Genomic DNA, 26,258 nt, shown 5'->3' on the forward strand with positions numbered 1-26,258 from the left:
AAAAAAAAAAAACTTCCCATTTTGTCCATCTGGTCACTCCAAATGTCTGTCTTTATTCTTCCGTAATGTTGATACACTTGAAGAGAACAAAGAAAACTTTTTACACACTTCAACATTTTTTGCACCACATCTAACTCGCGAATAATTTCAACTTTGTCACTGAATCGAGAGACACTTTCTTTTGTTAGTAGACATATTTCCGAAGGAAGGGTTCGTTTCTAACTGATTTTACCTTAAAATGATAAAGTGATCTGCATACAAAGTTCTTAGAAGCCCGAAATGCATACAACATTCTTAGAAGTCCCGAAATGTATACAACGTTCTTAAAAGTCCCAAAATAAATTTATGGTTCAGTTGTTTGTTGTTGTTCATTATTTGGTTTTTAGGAGCATTAGCAACTAAGGCCATATTGCTCTGGGGATATGCGGTGGCCATTCTCTGGGTATCTGTTTTCTTGCATCCGTTTTACATCAGTATTTGGTGGGCACGGGCTCGAACCCTGGTCTAATCAAGAAGCATGTGCTACGCACTGCTGCTGCCACCTGGCTACGAAGGTGCCTTTATGGTTCAGTGAATACAAGACAATTTGTAAATAGGGTAATGTGACAAGCAGAACGCCAATACACTATTGTATAGCCCCATCCTCGGAAGGACAAGGTCATAAACCGGCTGCTAATCAGATGCAGATGTTGTATTCATGTTCATGGAGAGAGTGAAATCTTCTAATGAACTTGAGACAGAACAAGATATAAAGCTAAGTTCCCCTTTTCATTTTCGTCTATTCCAAGAATTGGGTTTTTTCGACTACCCAAGCAATTAAGAATGTTTGCATAGTTACCAAAATTTGTTCAGTATATCAATACGCTCGTTATAACAGTGAGTGATTGTATGGGAATATGCGTAAATTAAAATCATTATGGCTTTTTGCTCGTTACAGCCATGATCTCATTATTTCTGTGCTAATTATAACCAAGTTCAACTGTATATTCAAACAATGTATTAAAAGATAAAATGCACAAGACAATTTCTTATGGGTTTAGGTAATTTTACATATGTAGTGTACAGGCATCTTTACACTACATACGTAGTTCAAATTTATGGATAAACTATGGTGCATCTACATCGATATTATATAGTTAATTCAAACAATGTAGATAGCATACCTCCCTTGGGGGTGGGGTTGTAAATGATTTATCCATTTGAAGCTGAATCGCTAGCCGGACATCTTCAACATCTAGACTTCGTTTTTTGGCATGTGAAGAGAAAAGGCGAGCATCATCCAAGATGTTTGTCTGATATCCTGCAAAATTAACTTCTGTAATTAATTTTGTTTTTGTTTACAAATATCTATTAAACAAATTCAGAATTGCTTGTTGATGATTTTTTTATAGTAAACACACTTGCTTGGGTGCTGATAACACTGGCCAAAAAAAATATGCAATTAAAATATGTGATTCTGGGGAAAATAAACATGCTGATTCTGAAAATCAGCATAAAAAGTCTCTATCACATCTATATCAAAAGATGTACCAACGTTTAATGTTAAAATAAAAGGATATATATGTATAATTCAAGTTTGTAATACAAGTGTAAAAAAATATTATACGTTCTCTATAACTCATTTAACTTCAGTAAAATTATCATAAATCATAGCAAAACAGTTATATTTCAATAATATTATTATAATCAGCATACCTGTAATTGTCCTTAAAAATGCTTGCTGCTACTAAGGGATTTTCTCTTGTATTCCTCACAAGCAGTAATCTCCCATCATTACAGGATCCCAGCAACCTTGGTACCGCTTTTTCATCATGGAAATAACTTGATGAAACCACTCCCCTTGTTCATCACTCACATCTCCCAGATTTTTGAGGAAAAATTCGAGATAGGAATGAAGAAAATGAATTTTCAATGATATCCAACAGCCCACGTTTTTGTAGCACTCGAGTAACTTAGACACCAACATTTCATAGTTTTCTTCTTTCCTATTACCCAAAAAACCATGTGCTACTGCCTTAAATGATCACAAAAGATGGTTGTCACCAAAACGTTTTGCAAAATGGTTTGGTGACAAAGCATTACTTCAAAATGTAACGCTTTGAGTTTGCCATGTAACCAATTCCTAACGTTTGTCGTACAGGTAATACAATACTTGTGAGGTGTCCAAGGTTTGTCTTGATCACCAATTTTACATCCGAAATAAAAATAATATGAAAGTTTTGTAATGTCATAGATATTTTTCCTTATAGTCTTTGGGGTAAACTGTCCACAAACAACAAAAAAATGTCTGGATGATTGACACACTCCCTATGCATCTGCTTATTCATTGTAGCACTAAATGAATTATGAATTTCTGAAAATGTAAATTCAGTTTTGAACACTACAATATAAAAACAACACAAATTCAATTTTTATCACTACACAACACACAGAAGTGGCATTTTACTAGTTCTACTTGTGTGAAAACACTGAAAGGAAAAATATTTGCAAGTCAGCAAGTAGAGCCGGAAATTATTTTACTGCTACCACAAGGGTTGTGGGCCACACCCTCCTATTCTCAAGGGGTTTGTTTATGTTTGAAACACAGATTAACAACCCTGAGAACATGTCACAATCAGTTAATACTTGGAAAACTTTGGCACAGCCTACAAAAATCCTCACAAAAAACGCTGATTGATATTTAGAATTTTCACAGTATTTTTTAATTTTTATTTATTTATTCCACAATTTCTTGTGGATCTCTGATTGAGGAACATTGGTTCCTCAATAATTTAAGAGGTATGTTTTTTGTCAGCTAAGAAAAAACATAATAAAGTTAAATTCAGACATGAAAGTTTGTTACGTACAATTTTTTTTTTTTTATATTTCTGCAGTTTTGGTAGTAGACATACTAGATAAGATAATCAAACTTTTCTGTATTTGAATTATTAAAAGTATTAAAATTTTTACTGTTAATGTTCTTTAATTGCTGGATGTCAGAGTGATATAAGAAAAAAATATAAATAAATAAAATTTAGACTATATACTTGAAACTGCTGCTTTTAAAGATCTGGTATGGTTAAAATATTTTTAGGTGTTATCTCGAATATTATATGGAAGTAGATTTAAGGAGTTTAAGGAAAAAAGTTTGGTTCTAACCTCATTAACTGGCATTGTGCTCTCTTCAAATTGTAAATTGTTGCATCAGAATTTGAACCTAAGAACCATGGGTAGAAGTCTATGTTTATCACAAGAAAACCGAAGCCTGAATCGATTTCCTAAAATTACGAGAATTAGCTTATATCTCTTAAAATAAATCAGTATGTCATACGTTACTACCTAGATTATGCAAAATTGGCATATTTTGATAAACATAACTCCCTCTGTATTTAATAACTGTGATGTGATGTGAAACTAACATGGTGATTTTTCAAAATCTATGCATAAAAATTGGTTAAAAACAGCATTTAAATTCTTGGAGGTAAAAATCGTGTTGGCTAGTGTAATTGTTGTTAGGGTGCAAATCATATACAGTAGACTCTCTCTCTCTTAACCAGTCTCGCTTTAACTGGCCATATTTTAATCAAGATTTTTCAGCAAATCATAGTTCCGGTGTCATGGGCCCAGCAGGAAAACAAAATTAAAAGATTCTGGTAACGAGTACAGTGCACTATAACGATCCTCTTAACTTTTTTCACTTCAGTTAGTCTTTGCTATCTGTGCCATTTGGATCGCAGTTACTCCGTGTACAGATTTTTGTCGTTAATTTGTGTTTTTTAAATTACGTTAACTTGAAATGATAGGCTCGAACAAGCATAAACGGAATGTGTTAAATATTGAAACAAAACTAAAAGCATTGAAAAGTATTGATAATGGAGAACCTGTAAAATGGATATGTAAGGAACTGGGTGTGTGAAAAAGTATGGTGAATGATTGGCGGAGAAACTGGAAATCCCTTCAAGACTTCAGTACGTAAATAGAATCAGAAAAAGTGCTCTCAGACAGGTGCACTACGAAGAAGCCAAAAAACGAAGTCATTGACGATGCACTATGGATATGGTTCATTCAAGAACGACAAAGAGGAATACCTCTTAGTGTGCCGGTTTTGAAGGTTTGTTTGTTTGTTTGTTATTTGGTTTTTAGGAGCATTAGCAACTAAGGCCATATTGCTCCGGGAATATGCGGTGATCATTCCTTGATCTTTCCGCATCCCCGTATTTGTGGTGACGGGATCGAACCCCAGTCTAATCAAGAAGCGTGCATTACGCACTGCTGCTTCTTCCCACCTGGCTACGGAGGCGCCCGGTTTTGAAGGAAAAGGCAGTACACTTGTACAAAAAAGTCAACAGTGGAGAAGAATTCTTAGCCAGTGAGGGGTGGCTTTCATGATGGAAAAAGTGCCATGGAATTCATTATTTAGGTGTTTGCAGTGAGAAATTGTCAGCAGATCAAAATTCTGCAAGTGAATTTTCCCAAAAATTTTTAGACATTATACAGAAGGAAAATCTTACTCCTGAACAAGTCTACAATTTGGATGAAACAGGCATAAATTTTAAGCTTCTTCCGACGAAAACTCTAGCAGCACCACAAGAAACATTCGGTACTAGTTTCAAAATGAATAAACAGAGAATCACTGTGGCCCTTTGTACAAATGCTGCTGGGAGTGACAAACTGCCCCTTTTCATTGTAGAAAAGTCAGCCAAACCAAGAGCATTTAAAAATGTAAATTTCATTTACTAGTTTACTACAAAGCCCAGGTCAGCTTGGATGGATTATTTTCTATTTGAAGAATGGTTTTCAACTGATTTCATTCTAAAAGTTAAGGCACATTTGACACCACTCTATGCATAAAAATTGGTTAAAAACAGCATTTAAATTCTTGGAAGTAAAAATCGTGTATGCTCCAACGCATCCCATTGACCTATCTTATTATGACATCAAGGTGGTGTTTTTACCACCTGGCATTACACCTTTGGTGCAACCTATGGATCAAGGTGTGATAGTTAGTCTGAAACGGCATTACAGCAGAAATCTTTCAGGAATCCTTGAGAAGGCTGCCAATGAAGAAATGGAACTCACTGAAGCCCTTAAGAAAATTAACATCAAGGATGTGATTTACATGTTGGCATCTACTTTTGAGGAAGTGCCATCATCAACATTTGTGAGGGCATGGAGAAAACTATGGCCTGACGTCGAAAAATTAACTGCAAACTGCAATCTGGACAAAGAGCCATGTACTGAGGATCTGAGAGACCACAACAACACTGCTCTGCTTAATGATTTGAAACAATTATCAGAATTCAAAGGTCTGGAAGAAAGAGACATCGAAAAATGGCTTGTAGGTGATAACATTCTAGAAATGAAATGTTAATAGATGAAATTATCGAAGCAGTTAGTCAAGGAGAAATGGCTGAAGATGAAGAACCAGAGAACCCAGAAGCTATGAGTGGAGATAAAGATGACAAAAGAATAAGTCATTCAGAAGGAAAGAAAGTGTGATAAGATATATCAAACAGCAAGATAATTCATCTGCCATTGATATAATTCTTATGAAAAAGTGGCATGATTTTGCTTCAAAAAACAAATTTAAATCAAAAAGACAAATGAAGATTACTGATTTTTTTTATCTAAGTAAATGTTTAATAAACATTTACACTGGTGATAAAAGAAAGTGTATCACCCCTTAAAATTGTAATTTTTGTCCAAATAACATAAATATATGGCAATATTTCTTATAGATTGCATCAGATAAGATTGACACACGTAGGTGATGACGTAATATTGCATCAGTTACTTTCAGCTATATAAGTACACTCTGCAAGAGTTGCAGTCATTCCTTGCTTGTGTTAGGCTGGTGAGTTACACATAGTTGACACCACGAAGAAAGAGTGCTATTGTTGCTTTACGTGAGGAAGGATGTTCTTCCGGTCATATCGCTTATAGTGTCTTGTAATCAGTCAACAGTGAGTAGATTTCTTTCCAAACTCAAGAATACTGGCAAGAATTGCTGAGAGGAAAAAAGGAACCGGATGCAAACGAGTCTCTATGCCAAAACAGGACCACGTTTTGAAGCACTTGTGCCTTAAAAACCATAAAGCTTCATCTGAGCTGAAAAGAGAATGGGAAGAACATACATGAGTGGTAGTAAGTACAGTAACAGTCGGAAGACACCTCTTCAAAAATGGATCTGTAGCCCCTCCCCACACAAAAAATGAAAAAGGCCCAATTAATTTGGTGTAAGGAGCATGTCAAATGGACCCCTGAGCAGTGGAAGTCAGTTATTTTCTCGGTTGAGAAGAAATTCAACCTGCATGGCTCTGATGGAGACAAACGATTTGCCGTAGACATGAAGAATACCATCCAGACTGTATGGTGTCAACAGTGAAATTCCCTACCAGCCAAATGATATGGGGGTGCATTTCGTATCACGGAGTAGGTCACCTGCAGTTCATAAAAGGTTCCGTAAATGCCAATGGATACCTGGCTATATTGGAAGACAAATTGCTGCCAACCATTAGAGACCATTTCAACCTGCCACGTAACTGCATCTTTCAGGACAACTCTGTTCCTTGTCATCAAGTGAAAAGTGTAAGTAGGCACTTCTATAGTTACTTTAGCTTCATTTCTGCATTAGAGGTTTGACAGTAATGTGTTTACATTTGTTACAGGTGAAAAAATGGTTGGAAGAACGGCCCACTATAACTCTTAGCTGGAACAGCCCAGACCTGAATCCTATAAAGAACTGTTGGCATCGTGTGGAATCTGCAGTTGCCAGAAAGAAACCAAAGACCCTTCATGAAGCCATAATTCATGTTTGGAACCACGAAATATCAGGTGATTATCTTCAGAAATTGATCTTGTCAATGCTCGATGGTTCAACTAAATATTAGTTTGCACCTGGTGAACTTTTCATTTTGTTTTCGATTTAAAATGATAAACTGAAGCAAATTGAGGGCTTCAGATACCATTTCAGCCATAATTGTCATGTTTACCAAAACTGTTGTATAAAGGTTGCAAATGCTCATTTTGGAATATTTTGAGCACCTGTTAAATATTACTTAGCTTTGCCTTAACTATTAATAAATATCTGTTGTTTATATTTCTATTTGTGATGCTAGTCATTAATGCACTTTCTTTGAACACCAGTGTATATACAACATACTGTATATATTTTTTTTATTTAATTTACAACCTATAAATGGTATTTTGCATGTGTTTTTGGATTAACCGGCCATTTAGCCAATGTTTATCTGCCTGGGATCCGGTCCCATAGGGGCCGGTTAACTGACAGTCTATTTGTATTATACACTTACGTCAAAATATAAATTGTAAATTCAAAGGCATATTTAGAGTGCTGCAAAACGACAGTAACCAGATTAATGCTAATTTTGCAACTAAAGATGGAAAGATATTGACTAAATACTCTCTCACAACAAGTGATAACCAATAGGTGATCACTTCTTGTGAGAGAATATTTTGAGAAAATTTATAAGAAATGGTCTAAGCAAAAAAAAAATTATGTACAGTACTATGTTTGGCACATCTTTATTATAATATTCAATTTTACATTTTTCTAGTATATCTTCACAATTTGCTAAGAATTAGCAATATCATTCCTACTCTTGAAAGCCAACTTATGGTATTATCTGAACATTTTTATAAATACATGGCTTCTAATAATAATGCAATACAAGGGCATCTTTACTGTAAGTTGTTCTAGTACTGCATTATGAAGATACAGCAGCTCTCAAAGGAGAAGTCCCTATTTTGTTGCAGGGCAACAAGATATCAATACTAAGCAGCACCTAATAGAATGTTTCCAAGTAATGTCAAGGGCTGAAATTTTTGTTTCAGTAGTCCACACTTTAAAAAGTGTGGGCTACTGAAAAGTGTGGACTAAAGTGTATCTTTAATTTCAATACATACAAGGAAAATAATTTTCATGCAGTCAAATTATGATTTATTTCATCATGAAGCTTATCATTTTTGGGTTCTATACCAGAGGTTCTCAAACCAGGGTGATGTGACAAAATTTACAGGTTATAAATTTTTAAAATATTTTGCAAAAATTAAATAATAAATGTATAAATACTGCTATGATGATAAATATATATTCTTGGAGTGCTTAGAGCAGTGCTGATAAGAAAAAAAATTAATGGGACATTCATAAATATATACAGGCTTTTAAACATGAGTCATCACAACCCAGTGTACAACATGCTTTAGAAAAAAGAACATACCCACTGCTCTATATCAAAAATCTTGGAAGAAATAGTGGTTGTCAGATCAAATGATTCATAACACTCAACAACAAATTTAAAGTTTTTAATTTTTTTCCTTCTGAATTATAATAATTTCATTAGTACTTTTTTTTTGGGACAATACACAACAGTACGGTGTACCAGCACCTTTATTAATAGTGACGTGTGACATTTGGATGCAGTACACTTCGAAATTTGTAATATTCCGGAATTTTTTTTTCACGTTTACCTACTATTCAAATAAGCCTGAAGTTATTTAACTAAATTTGCATTTTTCACTGTCTATTGTTAAGGTATTTCTATATAAAACTTTATAACTATTTTTAGAATTTTAAATTACTCAGTCCGATCTCTGTTTAACAAACTCCTTTTGTAGCAAATATTTTTTGAATTCCCCTTGGAATTACATTTAAAATAGTTTCTGTGAGCAAAGAAAATTTCCATATAACAAACGGCTTAGGAGAGACTTAACTGGGTACGCACTGTTCGCGCTTCAGGCAACATAGGAAATTAGTGATGCTGTTAAGTAAGAATTAAGAGAGCTAAAGGATTACCATTCTACAACTCAGTGGTACCTGGTAAAACCTATCCAAACACCTGTCCCACATACTGTGGGAGTGCTTTTCTTTTCCCCCCTTCCCTTTTTTGTACTTTTTTTTTTTTGTTTGACCTCCACCCTACAGAAGTCACTAACAGCCCACAAAATGCAAATCTTACTGCAATTCACAGAAAATTCTAGATCCTAGGGTGTGTAAAGCAGGTGTTAGCAAAACATTAAAGAGAGATTTTTTTCAAAAAAATTTCAAACCTTTAATGAACATTATATACAACATTTACAAAAAAGCAAACTACATACATGCATACCAATTTCAATATATATGAACCATACTAGTACAATACACTCTCTCCCCCTTATCAACTATGCACGAGGCCATTCCTTTTCCATTACAATTTATCAACATCACTTTGTATCAGTTGTATCTTACTTATCATGAATCATCACTGATTACCTAATCATTCCTTTCCATTACCAATTTTTATCACTTACATCAGTAAAACTCATTTTTACTCTTATTACTCTTATTTTTTTTTTTCTACCTTTAACACATGAAATGTATTACAACTGGTATCCTCTTACATCAATAATATTCAGTATAGATCACCCATTCTACTTTAGTTACTCTCTAGTTATCATCTTAGTCATTCCCTTTACTCAAGAGGTTTCTTAATAAATAAAATTTCTTTCTCTCCACACTTCATCTGTTATGTTATCATGTGTTGGCACCTGGTCTAAATTAATGATATAGGTTAACATATCCTCTATTAATATATTTTTGTTTACTAATTCCTTTATAGTATTTCTCTCCCTTTATTTACCCCTGTACCACCCTTTCATTATTCATGATCATTGACATTTATTACAATTTATCTCAGCTTTAGTAACTAACTTGTCTAATACAACCGGAATTTTTCTTAGAAAGGACTATCACTCAAAAAAAAAAAAAAAAACAGGAATAGACTTATGTTCCGAAATGGTCGCTGATTCCATATTCCTTGCACTCAGGCTTCCTTCTGGCTGACAAGCTTACATTCACTTCTTGGGCACTCTGATTTTTCTTCGTGGCAGACAGGCTTACGTTCCTTTCTTGGGCACTGATTTTTCTTTGTGGCGGACAGGCTTACGTTCCTTTCTTGGGTACTGATTTTTCTTTGTGGTGGACAGGCTTACGTTCCTTTCTTGGGCACTGATTTTTCTTCGTGGCAGACAGGCTTACGCTCCTTTCTTGGGCACTGATTTTTCTTTGTGGTGGACAGGCTTACGTTCCTTTCTTGGGCACTGATTTTTCTTTGTGGTGGACAGGCTTACGTTCCTTTCTTGGGCACTGATTTTTCTTCGTGGCGGACAGGCTTACGTTCCTTTCTTGGGCACTGATTTTTCTTCGTGGCAGACAGGCTTACGCTCCTTTCTTGGGCACTGATTTTTCTTTGTGGTGGACAGGCTTACGCTCCTTTCTTGGGCACTGATTTTTCTTTGTGGTGGACAGGCTTACGTTCCTTTCTTGGGCACTGATTTTTCTTCGTGGCGGACAGGCTTACGTTCCTTTCTTGGGCACTGATTTTTCTTCGTGGCAGACAGGCTTACGCTCCTTTCTTGGGCACTGATTTTTCTTTGTGGGGGACAGGCTTACGTTCCTTTCTTGGGCACTGATTTTTCTTTGTGGCGGACAGGCTTACGTTCCTTTCTTGGGCACTGATTTTTCTTCGTGGCGGACAGGCTTACGTTCCTTTCTTGGGCACTGATTTTTCTTCGTGGCGGACAGGCTTACGTTCCTTTCTTGGGCACTGATTTTTCTTCGTGGCAGACAGGCTTACGCTCCTTTCTTGGGCACTGATTTTTCTTCGTGGCAGACAGGCTTACGCTCCTTTCTTGGGCACTGATTTTTCTTTGTGGGGGACAGGCTTACGTTCCTTTCTTGGGCACTGATTTTTCTTTGTGGCGGACAGGCTTACGTTCCTTTCTTGGGCACTGATTTTTCTTCGTGGCAGACAGGCTTACGCTCCTTTCTTGGGCACTCTGATTTTTCTTCAGGCGGACAGACTTACTGTCCGCCCGAAGAAAAATCTACACTCCTTCCGTTCCAGCAGCTTACCTTACTAAGCTCTCCTATCTAAATCTGTCCCATGCACTTACAAAAAAAAACACCACACTCCACTCTCTCCCACATACCTCTACAAAACTCCCTCTCCTCTTCAACCTTTTTTCTTCTCCCAAGTTTGGAACATCTTCCCCAGGACTCGCAACCAATCCCCATACTCTAATTTTTAATTCCTTTCTATTTGACCACAACCCTCTCTCTTTTGCACAAACGAAACCCTTCGCCCCATAATTTTCTTATTTTTTTTTTTCACACGGCAGCATGACCTTTTCATGTTTGCCGGTCACTTCCAAAAAGGTTTCATGTTCACGCTTTCTCTGCTAAATATGGCCAACTTACCCAAATATCAGCCACCCTGGTAAAACCTATTCTTTTTACGTGAATACTGGACGTCCACTCATTTCCCATTTACTTCCTAACGGCGGCTTAGATCAAAAGGAACACTTTATAACCCAGTTTCATGGTCCTATTGTTCTAGCCCGTTCACAGATGGCACCCCTTCCCTAGTCCTGGCCACTATCCCTGTTTGCTCTCTTATATTATTTGAAATTTCTTGTTTCCATTTAGCCGCTATTTAACACATACATCTATAACTTCCTCATCCCCAAAACCAGTGTTTCTCCAACTTTAACCTTTATTGCATTCAAACTAAATATTCAATCTTAATACTTACTATTTTTAAAACTTAATACTCCCTTTCCATCGCCCTCCCTGGATTTATTCTAGCTAAATGAAAATTTCTATTTTATTTGTAAGCTCTAGGTCTTATAATACGGAGAAGTCGCACTGGTAAAAGGGAATAAATGGCAGTTTTGGTGAAAGAAAGAGTGACCTAGCATGAAGGAAATAGAGAGTAAATGGGGATGAGTGGAAGAGCAAATGTAACTGGCAGAAAGTGAGCAGATCAGATCAAGGGGTATTCCCAATGGCTCTGGTCTACCTTCTACTGGAGTGGAGTCCAACCTTTTCCTGTACATGGCCCATATTCAAAGTTAGATTTCTTTTGGGGGCCACACCGAGTGATTCAAGAAAAATTAGTGCGTTACATTTTCCATATCTTGTTACATGTAAAAGGAAGTTTCAGTTTTTATGTTACTCTTTTTTATTTTCAGGCTATATATAAAAAATGCAAATTCCCAATACTTTTATGTGTAACAAATCTGTGTCACTAATTTATTTTTTACACTTTATTAAAATTATAAAAATATGGCTTTCTTTTGTTTTTCAAAAAAATACCTTACTTTTGCCTTTAAATGCTCACTTTAGAAAATTTACAACCTAAAAGGATCACTGCTTAAGATGAATATAAGGTCATCATCATGAACCTGGTGTGGCTTAGGTCTTTTAAGACCTGTTCTGCTGTAACTTGGAGGTGGTCTTGATCTTGCCATCGTTGTCTTGGTCGACCAACATATCTCTCTCTCTCTCTCTCTCTCTCTCTCTCTTGCCTGGGCGCCTCCGTAGCCAGGTGGGAAGGAGCAGCAGTGCATAGCACACGCTTCTTGATTAGACCGGGGTTCGAGCCCGTCACCACCAAATACGGAGAATGCGGAAAGGTCAGGGAATGACCACCGCATATCCCGGAGCAATATGGCCTTAGTTGCTAATGCTCCTAAAAACCAAATAACAAAACTCTCTTGCCTGTAGTTAAAGGCTAATTTTGGGATCCGGTCTTGGTTCATTCTTTCTATGTGGCTGATCCATTTTTCCTGATACCGTTTTATGTCATTTACTATGTTATCTACTTTTAATTCCTTGTGGATATCTAAATTTCTTTGGTGGTCTAGTCTTGTAAAGCCTAATAATAGTCTTAAAAATCTCATTTCTGCTGCTTCTAGTTTGTGTGCATCTTTCTTATTTATGACCCAAATCTCACAGCTGTAGAAGAGGGCTGGTTTTGAAGTGATGTTGTGCAGTCATAATTTTGTTACAGTTGTCATTTGTTTTCCGAAGTGGCGTTTAATCATTCCATTCATTTTATTATATTTTTGTAGTTTAGTGTGGATGTCTTTCCCTTCATTTGATATTAAATTTCCCAAATAGGTGAAGTAAGATATTTGTTCTATTATTTTATCATCAATAACAATTTTGACTCTTTGTATGTTTTTTCCACATAATCCCATTGATTTTGTTTTTGAGGTGGAGATTTTCATCTCATACTTTTTACCTATTTTATTAAGTTCATTTGCTGTTATCTGTAGTTCATCTTTGGATTTTGCAATTATAACTTGATCATCAGCATATAATATAGTTTGGATTTTATTCCTGTTGTTCAACTGTATTCCGTTGTTAATTGTTTGTTTCCATTCTTTAAGAATTTTACTGATGTAGATATTAAATAAATTTGGTGATAGTCCACATACTTGTTTGACTCCTTTATTGGTGTTAATTGGATCTGATAGTTGGCCATTAGAATATTTTATACAGACTTGAGTTTTTATATAGGTTTGGATAGCTTTCCAGAGTTGGGTTGGGATAGAATCTGCCTGTTCATGTAGAATCTGCCAAAGTTATTCCCAGTTTACATTGTCATATGCTTTTTCATAATCAATAAACAGCAGAAATGTTGGTAGACTGAATTCTCTTCTTTTCTCCAAAATTTGTTGTAGTGAGAAAATGGCATTTATTGTGCTTCTCCCTTTTCTGAACCCACAGTTCTTCTTCTAAGAATTGTTCACTATATTTATTAAGTTTATTCTTTAGTATATTAGAGTATATACTAAAGGGATAACACTGCTGTATATACTACAGCAGTGTTATCCCTCTGTAGTTGTTAGGGTTATTTCTGGAGTCTTTTTTGTGTAAATTGATTACTATTCCTGTTTCCCAATCTTTGGGTATCTGTTGCTTATGCCATATGATGTTAAATAATTTTAGTAGTGCGTTTTTAGTAAAATGCTCCCATATTTAAATAGTTCTACATTCAAATTGTCTATGCCTGGGCTTTTTCGGTTTTTTGTAATATTAACTCTAGTTTTTCCGTTGTTATTATTTCTTCATCTTTGGTTATCACAGATTCATCTTCCAATTCCCTAGTGCCTGGGTTATACCATAGTTTGGAATAGTGTTGCTTCCATTCTGCTTGGGAGATGGAGTTGGTTTTTATTTGATCATTTGTGTGTAGTTGTAATTTCTTAAAAATTTTAAAAATTCTAAAACTTTTTAGAAGACCCACAGAGAAGAGGGCCTTCTAAAAAAAAATTTTAGAAGGCCCTCTTCTCTGTGGGCTTGTGATATCACGTTCTAAAGATTTAACAAATTTATCCCAGTCATCTCGTCGGATTCTTCTGGTTAGTTTTCTGACTTCTGCTCTAAGCTTTTTATATTTTATGTGTAGATGTAGGTCTTTAGTTTGTAGGAACAGTTTATAGATCTTTTTTTCCTCATTGATTGTTTGTTTCAATTCTTCATTCCAAGTTCTTAGCCAGTTTTTATTTTATATAGGTTTATATCCAAGACTTTCTTCAGCAGCTCCCAGAATTGAATTTTTCACGTTTGACCAGATTTCCTCAACATTAGCACTTTCATCTGATTTGAGTTTATCTTTCAATCGACTTTCATACAGGAATTTAGTGCTTTCATCTTCCAACAAATGTATTTTTAATTTCTTACTAGTTTTTGTTGGTATTTTCTTCTTTTTATTTTGAAAGTGCTTTCTACTAGGTAGTGATCGCTGTCAATTTCACTGCCTCTGAATACTGTGTCTCTAATTTTGTCATTTAAATTTTCATTAATGATAATATAATCTATTATAGACTTTGTGTTTCTTGCTTCCCATGTGAATTTATAGATATTCTTGTGTCTGAAAAAAGTATTTGTAATTTTAAGTTTATTAAAAATGCAGAAGTCTATCAGGCATCTTCCATTATTGTTGACCACGGGTTCGCCTTCTGATTCTATACATTTGTCTACTGATTGAGCATCAACCCTTGCATTAAAATCTTCTGCTAGTATGAGATACTCGTTTTTGTTAGTTTGGTCTATAATCTGTTGTAATTCGTCATAAAATTCTGCAGTTTCATCAATGTTGCCTTCTACTGGTGCGTAGATGCCAATGATTGTTATTGTATAAGATTGAATTTTTAGTCTTAATTTCAATATTCTGGGTGATATCCAAGAGTAGTCTAATATTTTGTTTTCCCATTCTTTCTTTCTTTATAACAGCAACTCCCGATGATGCCCACAATTCACTCTTGGTACGCTGGAGTATATCATTATGAAGTTACCTATTTCTTTGGATTCTTTGTTGTTCTTTTTTGTTTCGGTAATGACTGCTATGTCAATATTTCTATTTTCTAGTTCCATGGTCAGTTCACCTAATTTGTGATTTATTCCCCTAACGTTCCAAGTTGCTACTTTAAGTTCCTTAATTGTAGTCTTATATCCATTGCCTAGGTCATTACCCTTGAGATCCGTCCAGTTTTTTCCCCTTGGGCTTATTTCGAGTATTTAGAATATCCCCCGGATAGGTTACCAGCCTTTCACGGGGTAAGTGGTGGGGCTGTCACCTTATAGCCTTTCAGGCTATAGGTACAGCATTTCCTCTGTATGTGATGGGACAGTTATACCGCTGTGACTCGGTTGAATATAAGGTGAATAAATAAAAATAATGATACACCTAAAATTGAAAATATTCGAAATTTTTATTAAATACAATACACGATTACATTTAGTAAACAACTCATTTAATTAATGAGAAAAATTTTTTGATAATTAGCAAAATTTTAAATGTAATTTAAAATTTTGTAATTAGATGGAAGTCTGTTCCAGCAATCAACTACCACTGGCTAAAGGCAAACTTCTGCACATCTATTCTACAACTGTCTTTTGAAGAAAGACTGTTGTAGAATAAATGTGTGGAAGTTTGCCTTTAGCCAGTGGGTAATTGATTGCTGGAATAGACTTCCATCTGTTGTTGTGGAAGTTGATAGCTTAAATAAATTTAAGGCTGAACTAGACAAACATTTGGATTGACCAAATGGGTAAAATGGAAAGTTTTTTTGGCTGATGCTGTATAAGCTTGCTTTCTTGCATCATACACCTCAACTAATGCTAATTACTCATGTCACCCTTTGTGAATTGGGGATACGCTTGTGCATCACCAGTTCTCCAGTCTGTGGGGAGCTCCCTGTTAAGAGTTTGATAAACTTCTGGCCTCCACATCCCTATAGAATTTCTCATGTGTAGGTGCAAAATACTCATTCAGTTTGTCGGCTACCTGAGCAGGATCATCAACAGTCAAATCATCAACAATTGATATCAAGTGGACCAATCTGATTAATCCCCTTCCTTCTAGAGTTCACATAAGTAAAGAAGTCTTTGCTGTTTTTATTTGTATCCTTTGCCAAAGATTTCTTGTAATCTGCCTTTGCTTGCCTAATCTCCTTTGTGACTGATTACAGAGTAGCTTATATCTACCATAGGATTCTGTGTCACCTGATAATTTATATACATCCCATACATTTTTCTTCTCTGCTATTCATATGCATCCCATGCATTTTTCTTCTCTGCCTCATTAGTTCATATGACAACCATTTAACCTTGCACAGTATTTCTTAGTTGGTATGAAAAGACTAGTAGCTTCCAAGATTAATTCCTTGAATGCTTCCCATGTATAATTTGCTGTTGGTAACATCATCAGTTTGGCCTCACTGAACAAAATTTAAAAACTGTCTGAGACCACCACAGTACCCCTGATGGTAGTGACATCTTTGAGTAAATCCAACATCAGTACACTGTGATCACTGCCACCTAGTGGTTCCTTTACCTACAGTTTCTTAATGCATCAATAATCACTGCTGATAATCAGATAAAGAGTATTACTCCCTCTGGTTGTCTCTCAAACATGCTACTATAGAAAACAATCATCCAATAAATCCACAAAAGTCTTGCTAGTTTGCGAGTAACCAACCCACAAGTTCCAGTCAATATCTGGAAAGTTAAAATCCCCATTATAAGATATTCTGATTTACTGACTCACCAATTTCTTTGCATAGTTTTTCATTGTACCCATCAGTGTAATTAGGTATATATCACACTCCTACTCTCAATTTTACTTTCCCAATGCTTATTTCACACCAAACTGGCTGAACATTGCATTGGCCACCCATATCAACCAGATGCACTTCCTTAGCTTTTGTATGTTTCAGCATAACCCTTCCTCCCTTCCTACCCTGTCTATCCTTTCTGTGCACATTGTACTCCCCAAATTGCAATTCTGCATTCCTTATATCTGTGTGACACCACATCTCTGATACCCAAACAATATCTGCCTTTTAATGTCTTGACCAACACTTCAAATTCATCAAATTTATTTACTATACTCCTAGCATTGGTGTACATGCAAGTGTATATGCACCTGTTCTTACTTTTAGTTACCTTAACACAGCTCATGTATTTACCTGTTTCATGATTACTCCCAGCAGTTCTTGAAATCCCCAGCAACTTGCTTTCCATGCTAATAGAAGCAGTGCAAGAATCATTTTCATCTCTGCCCCAGCTACTGTCAATCTATTAGTCTGTGAATCCCCCACCCCAAGCCAGCTTTTTTTCTGACCCATCAACACTGCCTTGAGATCATCAGAAATATTCTTGCACCCTTTGTATTTAAGTGCATCCCATCCCTGTAGAAGCAGCCTCTCCTGTTAAAAAGCACAGACCACGCTGATAAAAATTCTATCCCGCTAGCCTTGCACAATCTCTCCAGAGCCAAATTCATTGACAAGGCTCTTGTCATATATTCGCTCCTATCATGTCTGGGCAGAAGTGCAGACACTTTCAAATTTAACCCTAACTCACAACTATTTTTTAACACTAACCTGTACTTGTTCAGTTAGTCCGCAGATCTCCTACTCTTAATATCATTAGTTCCAACATGTACAACAATATCACCTTTTGCGCTCTTAAAAAGACGATATATGCTCTACATCATCAACTTCCCCCCCCCCAGACATACCCTATCATATCCTTTTTCCTTTTTGCACAATATATTTCTCATTTCCTTGAAAATAGTCACTGACAACAACAAGCACCTGTGAGATCAGCACATTCTGCATTGCCAATGTGTTGTGTGATGATCGTGTGCAAGCTCTGGCTTTGATGCTTTGATGTGGACAGCTGAGAGTTTGATGCCTTCCCCCCAATTTAAATTCTTTGAGGGCATCCACCCTGTTCTTCAAGCTCTCATAGAGGCCCATAACAATACTGAGTTTTCTCACACTACATCAAGCACACAGAAAGGCATCCCCCTTGGCAATATTAAGTCCCGTTCCTGATAGCTCCACAAACATCAAATAACAGTACATTTCATAAGGCTGTAATTCAGAAAACAATCACCCACCCACCCTCAGTTCACCCTTGAGCCACAGCACTCCCACTACCTTAAGCCTTTTGCTTTGCTGCTCTGGTCTGAGACATGATTTTAGCTCAAATACAGTATAATTAAAAATACTACACTAAACTTATATCCTAATGCAATAATAACACCATGCACTGGTTATGCTATGAAGTTTACGTTATATCTCTGGTTTGAATATATATAGGTATATATTTCAATATTCAAGCTTATGGTATATGTATTTCTTATCTCCTACCAAATTTCCATTATATGTACAGTAGAGCGTCAATAATCCGAACTAATTGGGCCCAGAAATAGTTTGAACTTCCGATTTGTTTGGATTTTCGATCTTATCAAAAATACAGTTCTGGAGACTAAAAAAAAAAAGGTTTAGTAAGTTTAGAAATAAAAACAATAAGTTGTTGTTACGTATTTTTATTCATAGGTAACAAAATAAATGGGAATTTCAGCCACAATAACACATATGTATAGACCTTGAACAAAAATAATTACTTATTTTTTGCTACACCATTTTTGAACTTTGTTTCTTTGTAGCCAGATCTCTCATTCTTTTCAGCAAGAGTAGTTAGGTTAGACAGTATTCGGCTTGTTGCTCATACCTAGCCCTCATGGGTAGCACAGTTGACAGAATCACCGTCCTCCCTACTCTAGGTTTTACAGACCTGAGTTCAAGTCCCGTCAATGATGGGAGGAATATTTATGTGCCTTTTTCACAACATGGCTGTGTTAATCAGTCTCAGGGTACGGTAGCATGGTTTTTCTCCCCAAAACTCGGGTTTTTCATCTAGCAAACAGAAAATCGATCACAGAACACACAATTTACAGACAGTATACACAGAGCAATATGGCCTTAGTTACTGATGCTCCCAGAATCCAACTACAACAACAACAAACAGCATCTTCGAGGGATGGATCATTAGCTCTTCTCATAATTTTTCTTTTTTTTTTTTTTTTGCACCATCACTGAATTAAGTTTTGATGCGAACTTTAAAATTTTTTCCTTGTTGTGTTTAATTTCTGTTATGGTTGACTTTCCAAACTCGTAAAATCTTGCTAACGAAGACCCAATTTCTCTCTTTGAAAGTCTCTTTAAAATCTCAATCTTTGATTTAATTGTTAAAAATTTCTGCTTCCTTTTAAAAGAAGAAGACTATAGCTTAAGTATGGTAAAATAAAACTTTGTAAATGTTCAGAATCTCTTCATTCCTATATCTAAACTTCATAAAAGTGTTACTCCTTATCTCACTTGCGCGTACCATGTTAGTAGCAATTTCTTTACGTTGTGTTCTTTGTTATTGATTGACACTTTTTTTTTTTTTTTACTGTTTTAAATTTTACAACCCAAAAAAAAAAAAAAATGTCAGTGAACAGAAATATTAGATTACAAAATGTTATGTTTAGTTAGTACTGTATTAGGCGTCTCTGTAGCCAGGTGGGCAGGAGCAGCAGTGTGTAGCACACGCTTCTTGATTAGACCAGGGTTCGAGCCCGTGACCACCAAATACGGAGGATGCGGAAAGGTCAGGGAATGACCACCGCATATCCCCGGAGAAATATGGCCTTAGTTGCTAATGCTCCTAAAAACCAAATAATAAACAAACAAGTACTGTATTAATTAACCTATGTATGTAAGCGTAAATTTTTTTTTTATTTTGCTAACCTGTGTATTCTCCTGATTTTCACTATCATTTAATTCTATTAATTGGTAAGGTAAAAGTATAAATCTGTGCTTTACATCTTCACTTTTATAGCCTCTGGATAATGTTTCTCCGATTTTGGCTTATTACAATTGCCGTTTAATAGAATAAAAATTCAATTTGCAAACGTGATCACAATAACCAGTGTTTAGTGCAATTATTTTATGACACTAGCATAAAAAAAAATAAACAAATGTAGGTTCATTTGGATTACTGACGTATCGAATTTTTGACGCTCTACTGTACTTCATATCTCCTATCAAGTTTGTTATATGTATTATGCTATAATATTATGCTGTAAATTCTAAGTAGTTATAATAGATAATAAATTTAACTATCTATTGACAACCTACAAACTCTCAAGTGACCTATTTATGATAAATACATCTACACCAAATCATCGATACTAAAAGCTCCACGAATATTAATGTCGTACATTATGGACTACGTGATAAAGTTAAGTTATTAAAACACATACAAACCATGTGATACTATACTTAAGGTAGTGGAAAATGAAAAAGACCTGTGGGTATTTGTGCAGTCACATATGAAGTTCTCTGAGCAAGCAGACAGGCTGTCCGGGCAGCTGATGGGGTTTTTTCAGAGATGCATATGAATTTTGCTAGCAGCGATAAGGAAGTGATTAACGCATTGTACAAAGCACTGGTTAGAACACTAATTTTCTGTTTATACTCTGGGATGACCACACATGGTCAGAGGAGTTCACAAGATTTAGAGAATACAAGAAACAGCACCATATTTAGCAGTCATGGGCTTGAACCTCAGTCACTCAAAGCATGTGTACTTAACCCTTGCACCTCACTACTAGGCTATAGCAGAAGCCTGGCAGCCTCATTTTAGGAAGAATTCTAGATTTGCTGGAATGGGTAAAGAGAAGGACAATGAGATTGATGAGGGGAATATAAGGTTTCTCTAACCAAGAATGAGCTGCAGTTCTGTAAACTGCAGTATTTGGAGACTAGGCACCTGCAAGGTGATCTCATTGAGATCTTTAAATCTTTGAATGGATTGAGTAAGCTAAATGCTGATGGTATCCTTCCTCTTCCTCAGACTATACCCATGGGGGGGGCATAAATTCAAATTAAGGAAATATGGCTGCAGGTTATGTGCAAAAGTTTGCCTTCAGTCAGAGGATGGTTGCTTGTTAGAAGAAACTTCCATCTGTTCTTGTGGAAGTAGATAATTTGAATAAATTCAAGGATGAACCAACTAGATAAACTATTAGGAGAAGATGGGCAGGTGATGGGGAAGTTTTTTCTTTTTTTTTTTTTTTTTTAAGCTGATGCAGTATAAGCTTGCTTTCTTGCATCATTTATCACTACTAATAATAAAGTTTACTGAGCAGTGCAGAGAGGCTGCCACAACAGCTCATGGGGTCTTGTCAATGATATACAGGAATTTTTCTAGCAGGAATAAGAAGGTAATTATCCCTTTGTATAAGGTAATGATCAGGCCTTGAGTACTGAATACAAGTCTGGAGACCTCATTTTAGGATGTAGAGCTGCTGAAATCATTACAAAGGGAACGAGATTTATGAGAAGAACACAGGGTTGCTCTTACCAAGAAAGTTCTGCATATTTCAGCATCTGGAGACTTGGCACTTGCAAGGTAATCTGATTGAGGTGTATAAGGCCTTGAATGGTTTGAGCAAGCTCAATGCTGATGGAATTCTTCCTCTTGCTCAAACGAGATTGATGAGAGGAACACGGGGTTGCTCTTACCAAGAAAGTTCTGCATATTTCAGCATCTGGAGACTTGGCACTTGCAAGGTAATCTGATTGAGGTGTATAAGGCCTTGAATGGTTTGAGCAAGCTCAATGCTGATGGAATTCTTCCTCTTGCTCAAATTATGCACCTAAGGGGGCATAAACTCAAATCAAAGAAAGACAGTTGTTGAATAGATGTGTGGAAATTTCCCATTAGCCAGCGGATAGTTGACTGCTGGAACAAATTTCCATCTGTTGTTGTGGAAGTTGACAGCTTAAATAAATTCAAGGAAGAATGGACAAACTTTTGGAAAGAATGGATGGGTGAAATGGGAAGTTTTTTTGTCTGATGCTGTATGAGCTTGATTTGTTGCATCATATACCTCTACTGATGCTAAGGTCAATGCTAATTCTCCACCACCCTGAGTGCAGTACCATTTCCTTATTATGTTTCTCTGGAATTACAGCTACCCATATGCAGTACCTTACATTTGTTAATGTTAAACTTTATTTACCACTTCTTGGTCCATCTGCCTAATTTTTCTAGATCTTGTTGTAGTAGCATGCCTTGATTACTGTCATCTATACTGCCAAGATTTGTATCATCTGCAAACTTAGCCATTAAGCCTGAAACACCATCAATATCATTAATAAATATTACAAAGAAGACTGAACCCTGGGGAACTCTACTAATAACAACTACTACTAATATTCCAAGAAGAGCAGTGTCCATTTATAACTATCCTCTTTCTTCCAACACTCAATTATCCATAGCACTAACTTGTCCCTAATGCCACACTAATTTGTACAGTAGTCTTTCACGTAGAATAGTATAAAAAGCTTTAGTGAAATCTAAGTTTACGATGTCAAGCTTATTTTTTGCATCCACTTCCTTTGTTACTGCTTCAAAGCATCCAATCAGAATGGTCGGAAAAGAATTGCTCCTTAAGAAATCATTACTGAGGGGCAAACTTCCAATATATTAAAATTCACCATTAGAAGACATTCTGATTTGCTGGACCACTCTGTCTCTGTTGTATGTGTGTCTCTGTCAACTCTGTCTGTATAGTTGTTCAGTATACTCCCACTATTTTTCTGTATAGTTTTTTGTTACAGTCATTTGGCCTATAACATACCTACCCTCATTTTTTGTCTTCCCAGTGCTTATATCCCACCAAAGTGACTTAACAATGCACTGCCTTAGATTCTGTGTGTAAGAGTATAACCTCCACTTCTGTCTTCCTGTATATGGGGATAGAAGTGAAGGTTATAACGTATCCTCTCGGTACTCCAAATATTCAAATTCTGCATCCTTTATGTTAGAATGGTGCTGTGATTCCAACATCCTCTACAATGCCTACATTTGATGAGTTAACCAGTATTTCAAATTCATCAAATTTGTTCACTACACCCACAGCATTAGTGTACAAGCAAGTATGACCTTAACCAGTATATTCTTGATAACCTTAACACAGTCCATGTATTTGTTTATCCCATGAGGATTCCAGTAGGCCTTGTAATCCCAAACAACCTTACTTTCCAGGCTGCTGCATGTACCAATAGAAGCGGCACATGAATCTCTGCTTGCAGCTACTGTTAATCTGTTAGTCCACTGGTTTCCAAACTACTGAGATCTACGGACCCTTATATATTTAGTCTGCTGCACAAATTTTACGGCCCCTTATGTGTGTATATATGTATGAACACAGGTTTTCTGAAAAAGAAATTCAAAGTTTTGTGTATAAAACAACTCAACTTTATTCTTATTTTTACATAAATATATAATAATAGTTTTATTTATCATCAATTTGCTATATGTAGAATGAATAATTTGACCAGTTCCAGGGTGTCTGTGAAACAGACCCTCTGGGATCCGTGGACCCCAGTTTGGGAAACGTATTATTACAATGCCTCAATAACCCTAGCAAATATTCTTGCATCCCTGTAAAAAGTTTCTCCTGTAAACAATCATAGACATGCTCTGAAAAATTCTGAAAGACAACACAGCAGCAGGGTTGCTACTGCTGTGTTGTCTGCTGCACAAGTGTAGGCCCTAGCACTGATGTGGGCAACTAACTGTTTGATGGGTTCCTCATTTTAATTCCTTCAAGGACATCAATTTTGTTCCTCAAACACTCATATTCACCTATCAGAATGCTAAATTGGGACTTTTTACTCTTAGCAATAAAAACATACAGAGGCATCCCCTTTAGCTGTATCACATCCTACTAGACAAGATTTCACAAACATGCAACAAGTAGAGCACATTATAAATCCTGATGTGCAAGAAAGTTAACAACTGCAGTTCTTCCCCCAAGCCAGAGCATTTCCATTACTTTCAGCTCTTTTCTTTGCTACTCTAGTCTGAGGCATGAATTTAACTTAAGTTAAAATTAAAAATATCTAAGCTATGAGATATGTAAATACAATAATGCTACACTATTTCCAGGTTATGAGGCAACATAAGTACTATGGTATAAGATTATGTTATGTATTATGTTATATAGTTATGTTATCAAATCATGCTTGTATTGTTATAAATTTATAGTTTACAACTTAATAAAAGCACTTTAATTAATTATATGCTTTCAGTAATCAGTTAAAAAGATGAAAGTCTGAAATTTGATTCCAAAGTTTTTAAAATGAAAGAAAATGTAAGAACTTCCAGATCAAGATCCTCCCCAATGTTATTTACTTGTCTGATACATACATACATGAAACCCAGAGAGGCATGGGACAGGGAAGGAGATCATTTAAAATTTTAAGGGAAATTGAGGTAAAATCTTTTATTAAACAGTGTTTTCCATGTAATTAACAATGGATTAAACATACTCTTTGGTAAAGTATTAAATACATATGATGTGGACTACACTGACCACAAGTATCTTTACTTACACATATTATTTACACAAATCCTGTCACTTCAAGAAAAACTGAATAGTCTACCTTGCAATGACTCACTATCATGGATTTTTTATACCAACCACAGGAATGTTACAAAACATGAACAATTTTATTTAGAACCACAGTGATAGAGCGAAACATTCTAAGCAAAGATCTCAATTTTGTCCCGTGAATAAATTTCTTTTCCTATTTGTGGCTTTTAATCCAGCTACTGCAGAAGCTGTCCTAAAATTTACAATGCTGAACTCTGTGACAATCTGTGTTAACATTTATAACAAGATGAAGAAATTCAGTTATCCAGACTTTTTTTAAAGAACTTTTTTCTTTAAAGGGTTAATATGGTTCATGAAGTTGATATAAAAAGAAATTATATGCAACTACCGTAACTTATAAAATGGTTTATTCTATTCCAGGATGAGTATGCATTAGTACAGAAATAGTAGATTGTTTGCCAGTTTGCATTACGGTTTCACCTTTGTAATGGCAATCTAGATGCAGATTATAATCATTTACCATTAGTTATTAAACTGGTCCTTCCAAGTTTTTTTTAAAGAACATACAGTAGGCCTTGTAATCCCAATATATTTTATTTTATAGGGGGTACCATCACGAGGTAAGACAATGGTAACCATATTTTTTAAATTAGGAATCTCAATTTCCGATTTTATTCTAATTGTAAAATGTAACCATGTTCAGAGATTTACTAGTTTTAAATTTAATTACTACATAACCCCAGGGGCTCACATCTGGTGAGTATCGGCTTGGCAAACCCAGTGTCCTGAGCTGGATATAATCATCCTTTTCTTGGTGAGTCCCCTCCCCTCTCCCTCTCTCTCTCTCTTTTTCTTTCAGGGTAACTCGGCAATTTTTTTTGCCCGGAGCTGCTTAAGCTTCGGGCTTCCTTGCACCATATGGCTAATAATAATAACAACATGATTGTAAAGTTTGCAATACCGCTGTTCTCATTGGTATTATAACTTTCTGCAATGAATTTTTTTGGAAACACTACTATATGAAACAATTAATGTGGCATAATAATTTCACTATTCTATTATATTAATTATATAAGCTACAAATGACCAAATATTTTATAAAAATACATACTGTAATTAAATTCAAGCAGCTGATTGATGACTCGTGGTTCATATTCTATTGCACCCATATCCTTCAAAATAGCTGCCATTACTTGGGCATCCTTTGGTGTGCTCTTGGGTGAAGAAATTGTAACATCCTTCATTGTTCAAAATATATTAATGAAGTGCTTCTAGAGTACTCAAAGAAAACATAACCATCTATGTATATATGTTAGTTGTTCCATATCAAGCTTCCTCGACCAAATGAACCGCACATAAATGCAGAACGAATCCTCGCTAAAAGGTTTTCCAACCAATAACCGAAATAGTTATATATCAATTAATTCGTTTCAATTACATTTTTCCGTATATCAATTATCTTAACACAATGCACTTTAAATTCTATTGCCTCTTTTAATTTGAAAAAAAAAAAAAAAAAATCACAGTCGATACGGCGCATAAACATTCCACATCACTGATAAAGATACATAATTGTTTCTAAATTTTACGTAAAAGACACTGACTTTTTTTTCTAAATAGACCAATCATAAGTAAGTGTCAGCAAGGGCGCCGCTTCACAAGTGAGAAAACATCCTTCTTCCT

General features: G+C 35.7%; 1 protein-coding gene across 1 annotated transcript in view; it reads right to left on the reverse strand.

Annotated features, from left to right (window-relative positions):
• The window catches only part of Taf9 (TBP-associated factor 9), a 67,260-nt gene extending 41,247 nt beyond the window's left edge, over window positions 1-26,013 (reverse strand). The window contains exons 1-2 of the mRNA XM_090385293.1: window positions 25,687-26,013; window positions 1,164-1,300 (exon numbers count right to left, since the gene is read on the reverse strand). Of these exons, the coding sequence (XP_090241419.1) occupies window positions 1,164-1,300; window positions 25,687-25,819 (270 nt within the window). The 5' untranslated portion in view covers window positions 25,820-26,013. The remainder of the gene's footprint in view (window positions 1-1,163; window positions 1,301-25,686) is intronic.
• Window positions 26,014-26,258: the final 245 nt, after the last annotated feature.

Source organism: Mastigoproctus giganteus, chromosome 1 (genome assembly GCF_048544385.1).
Source record: "Mastigoproctus giganteus isolate SK-2022 chromosome 1, ASM4854438v1, whole genome shotgun sequence".
NCBI lineage: Eukaryota > Metazoa > Arthropoda > Arachnida > Uropygi > Thelyphonidae > Mastigoproctus > Mastigoproctus giganteus.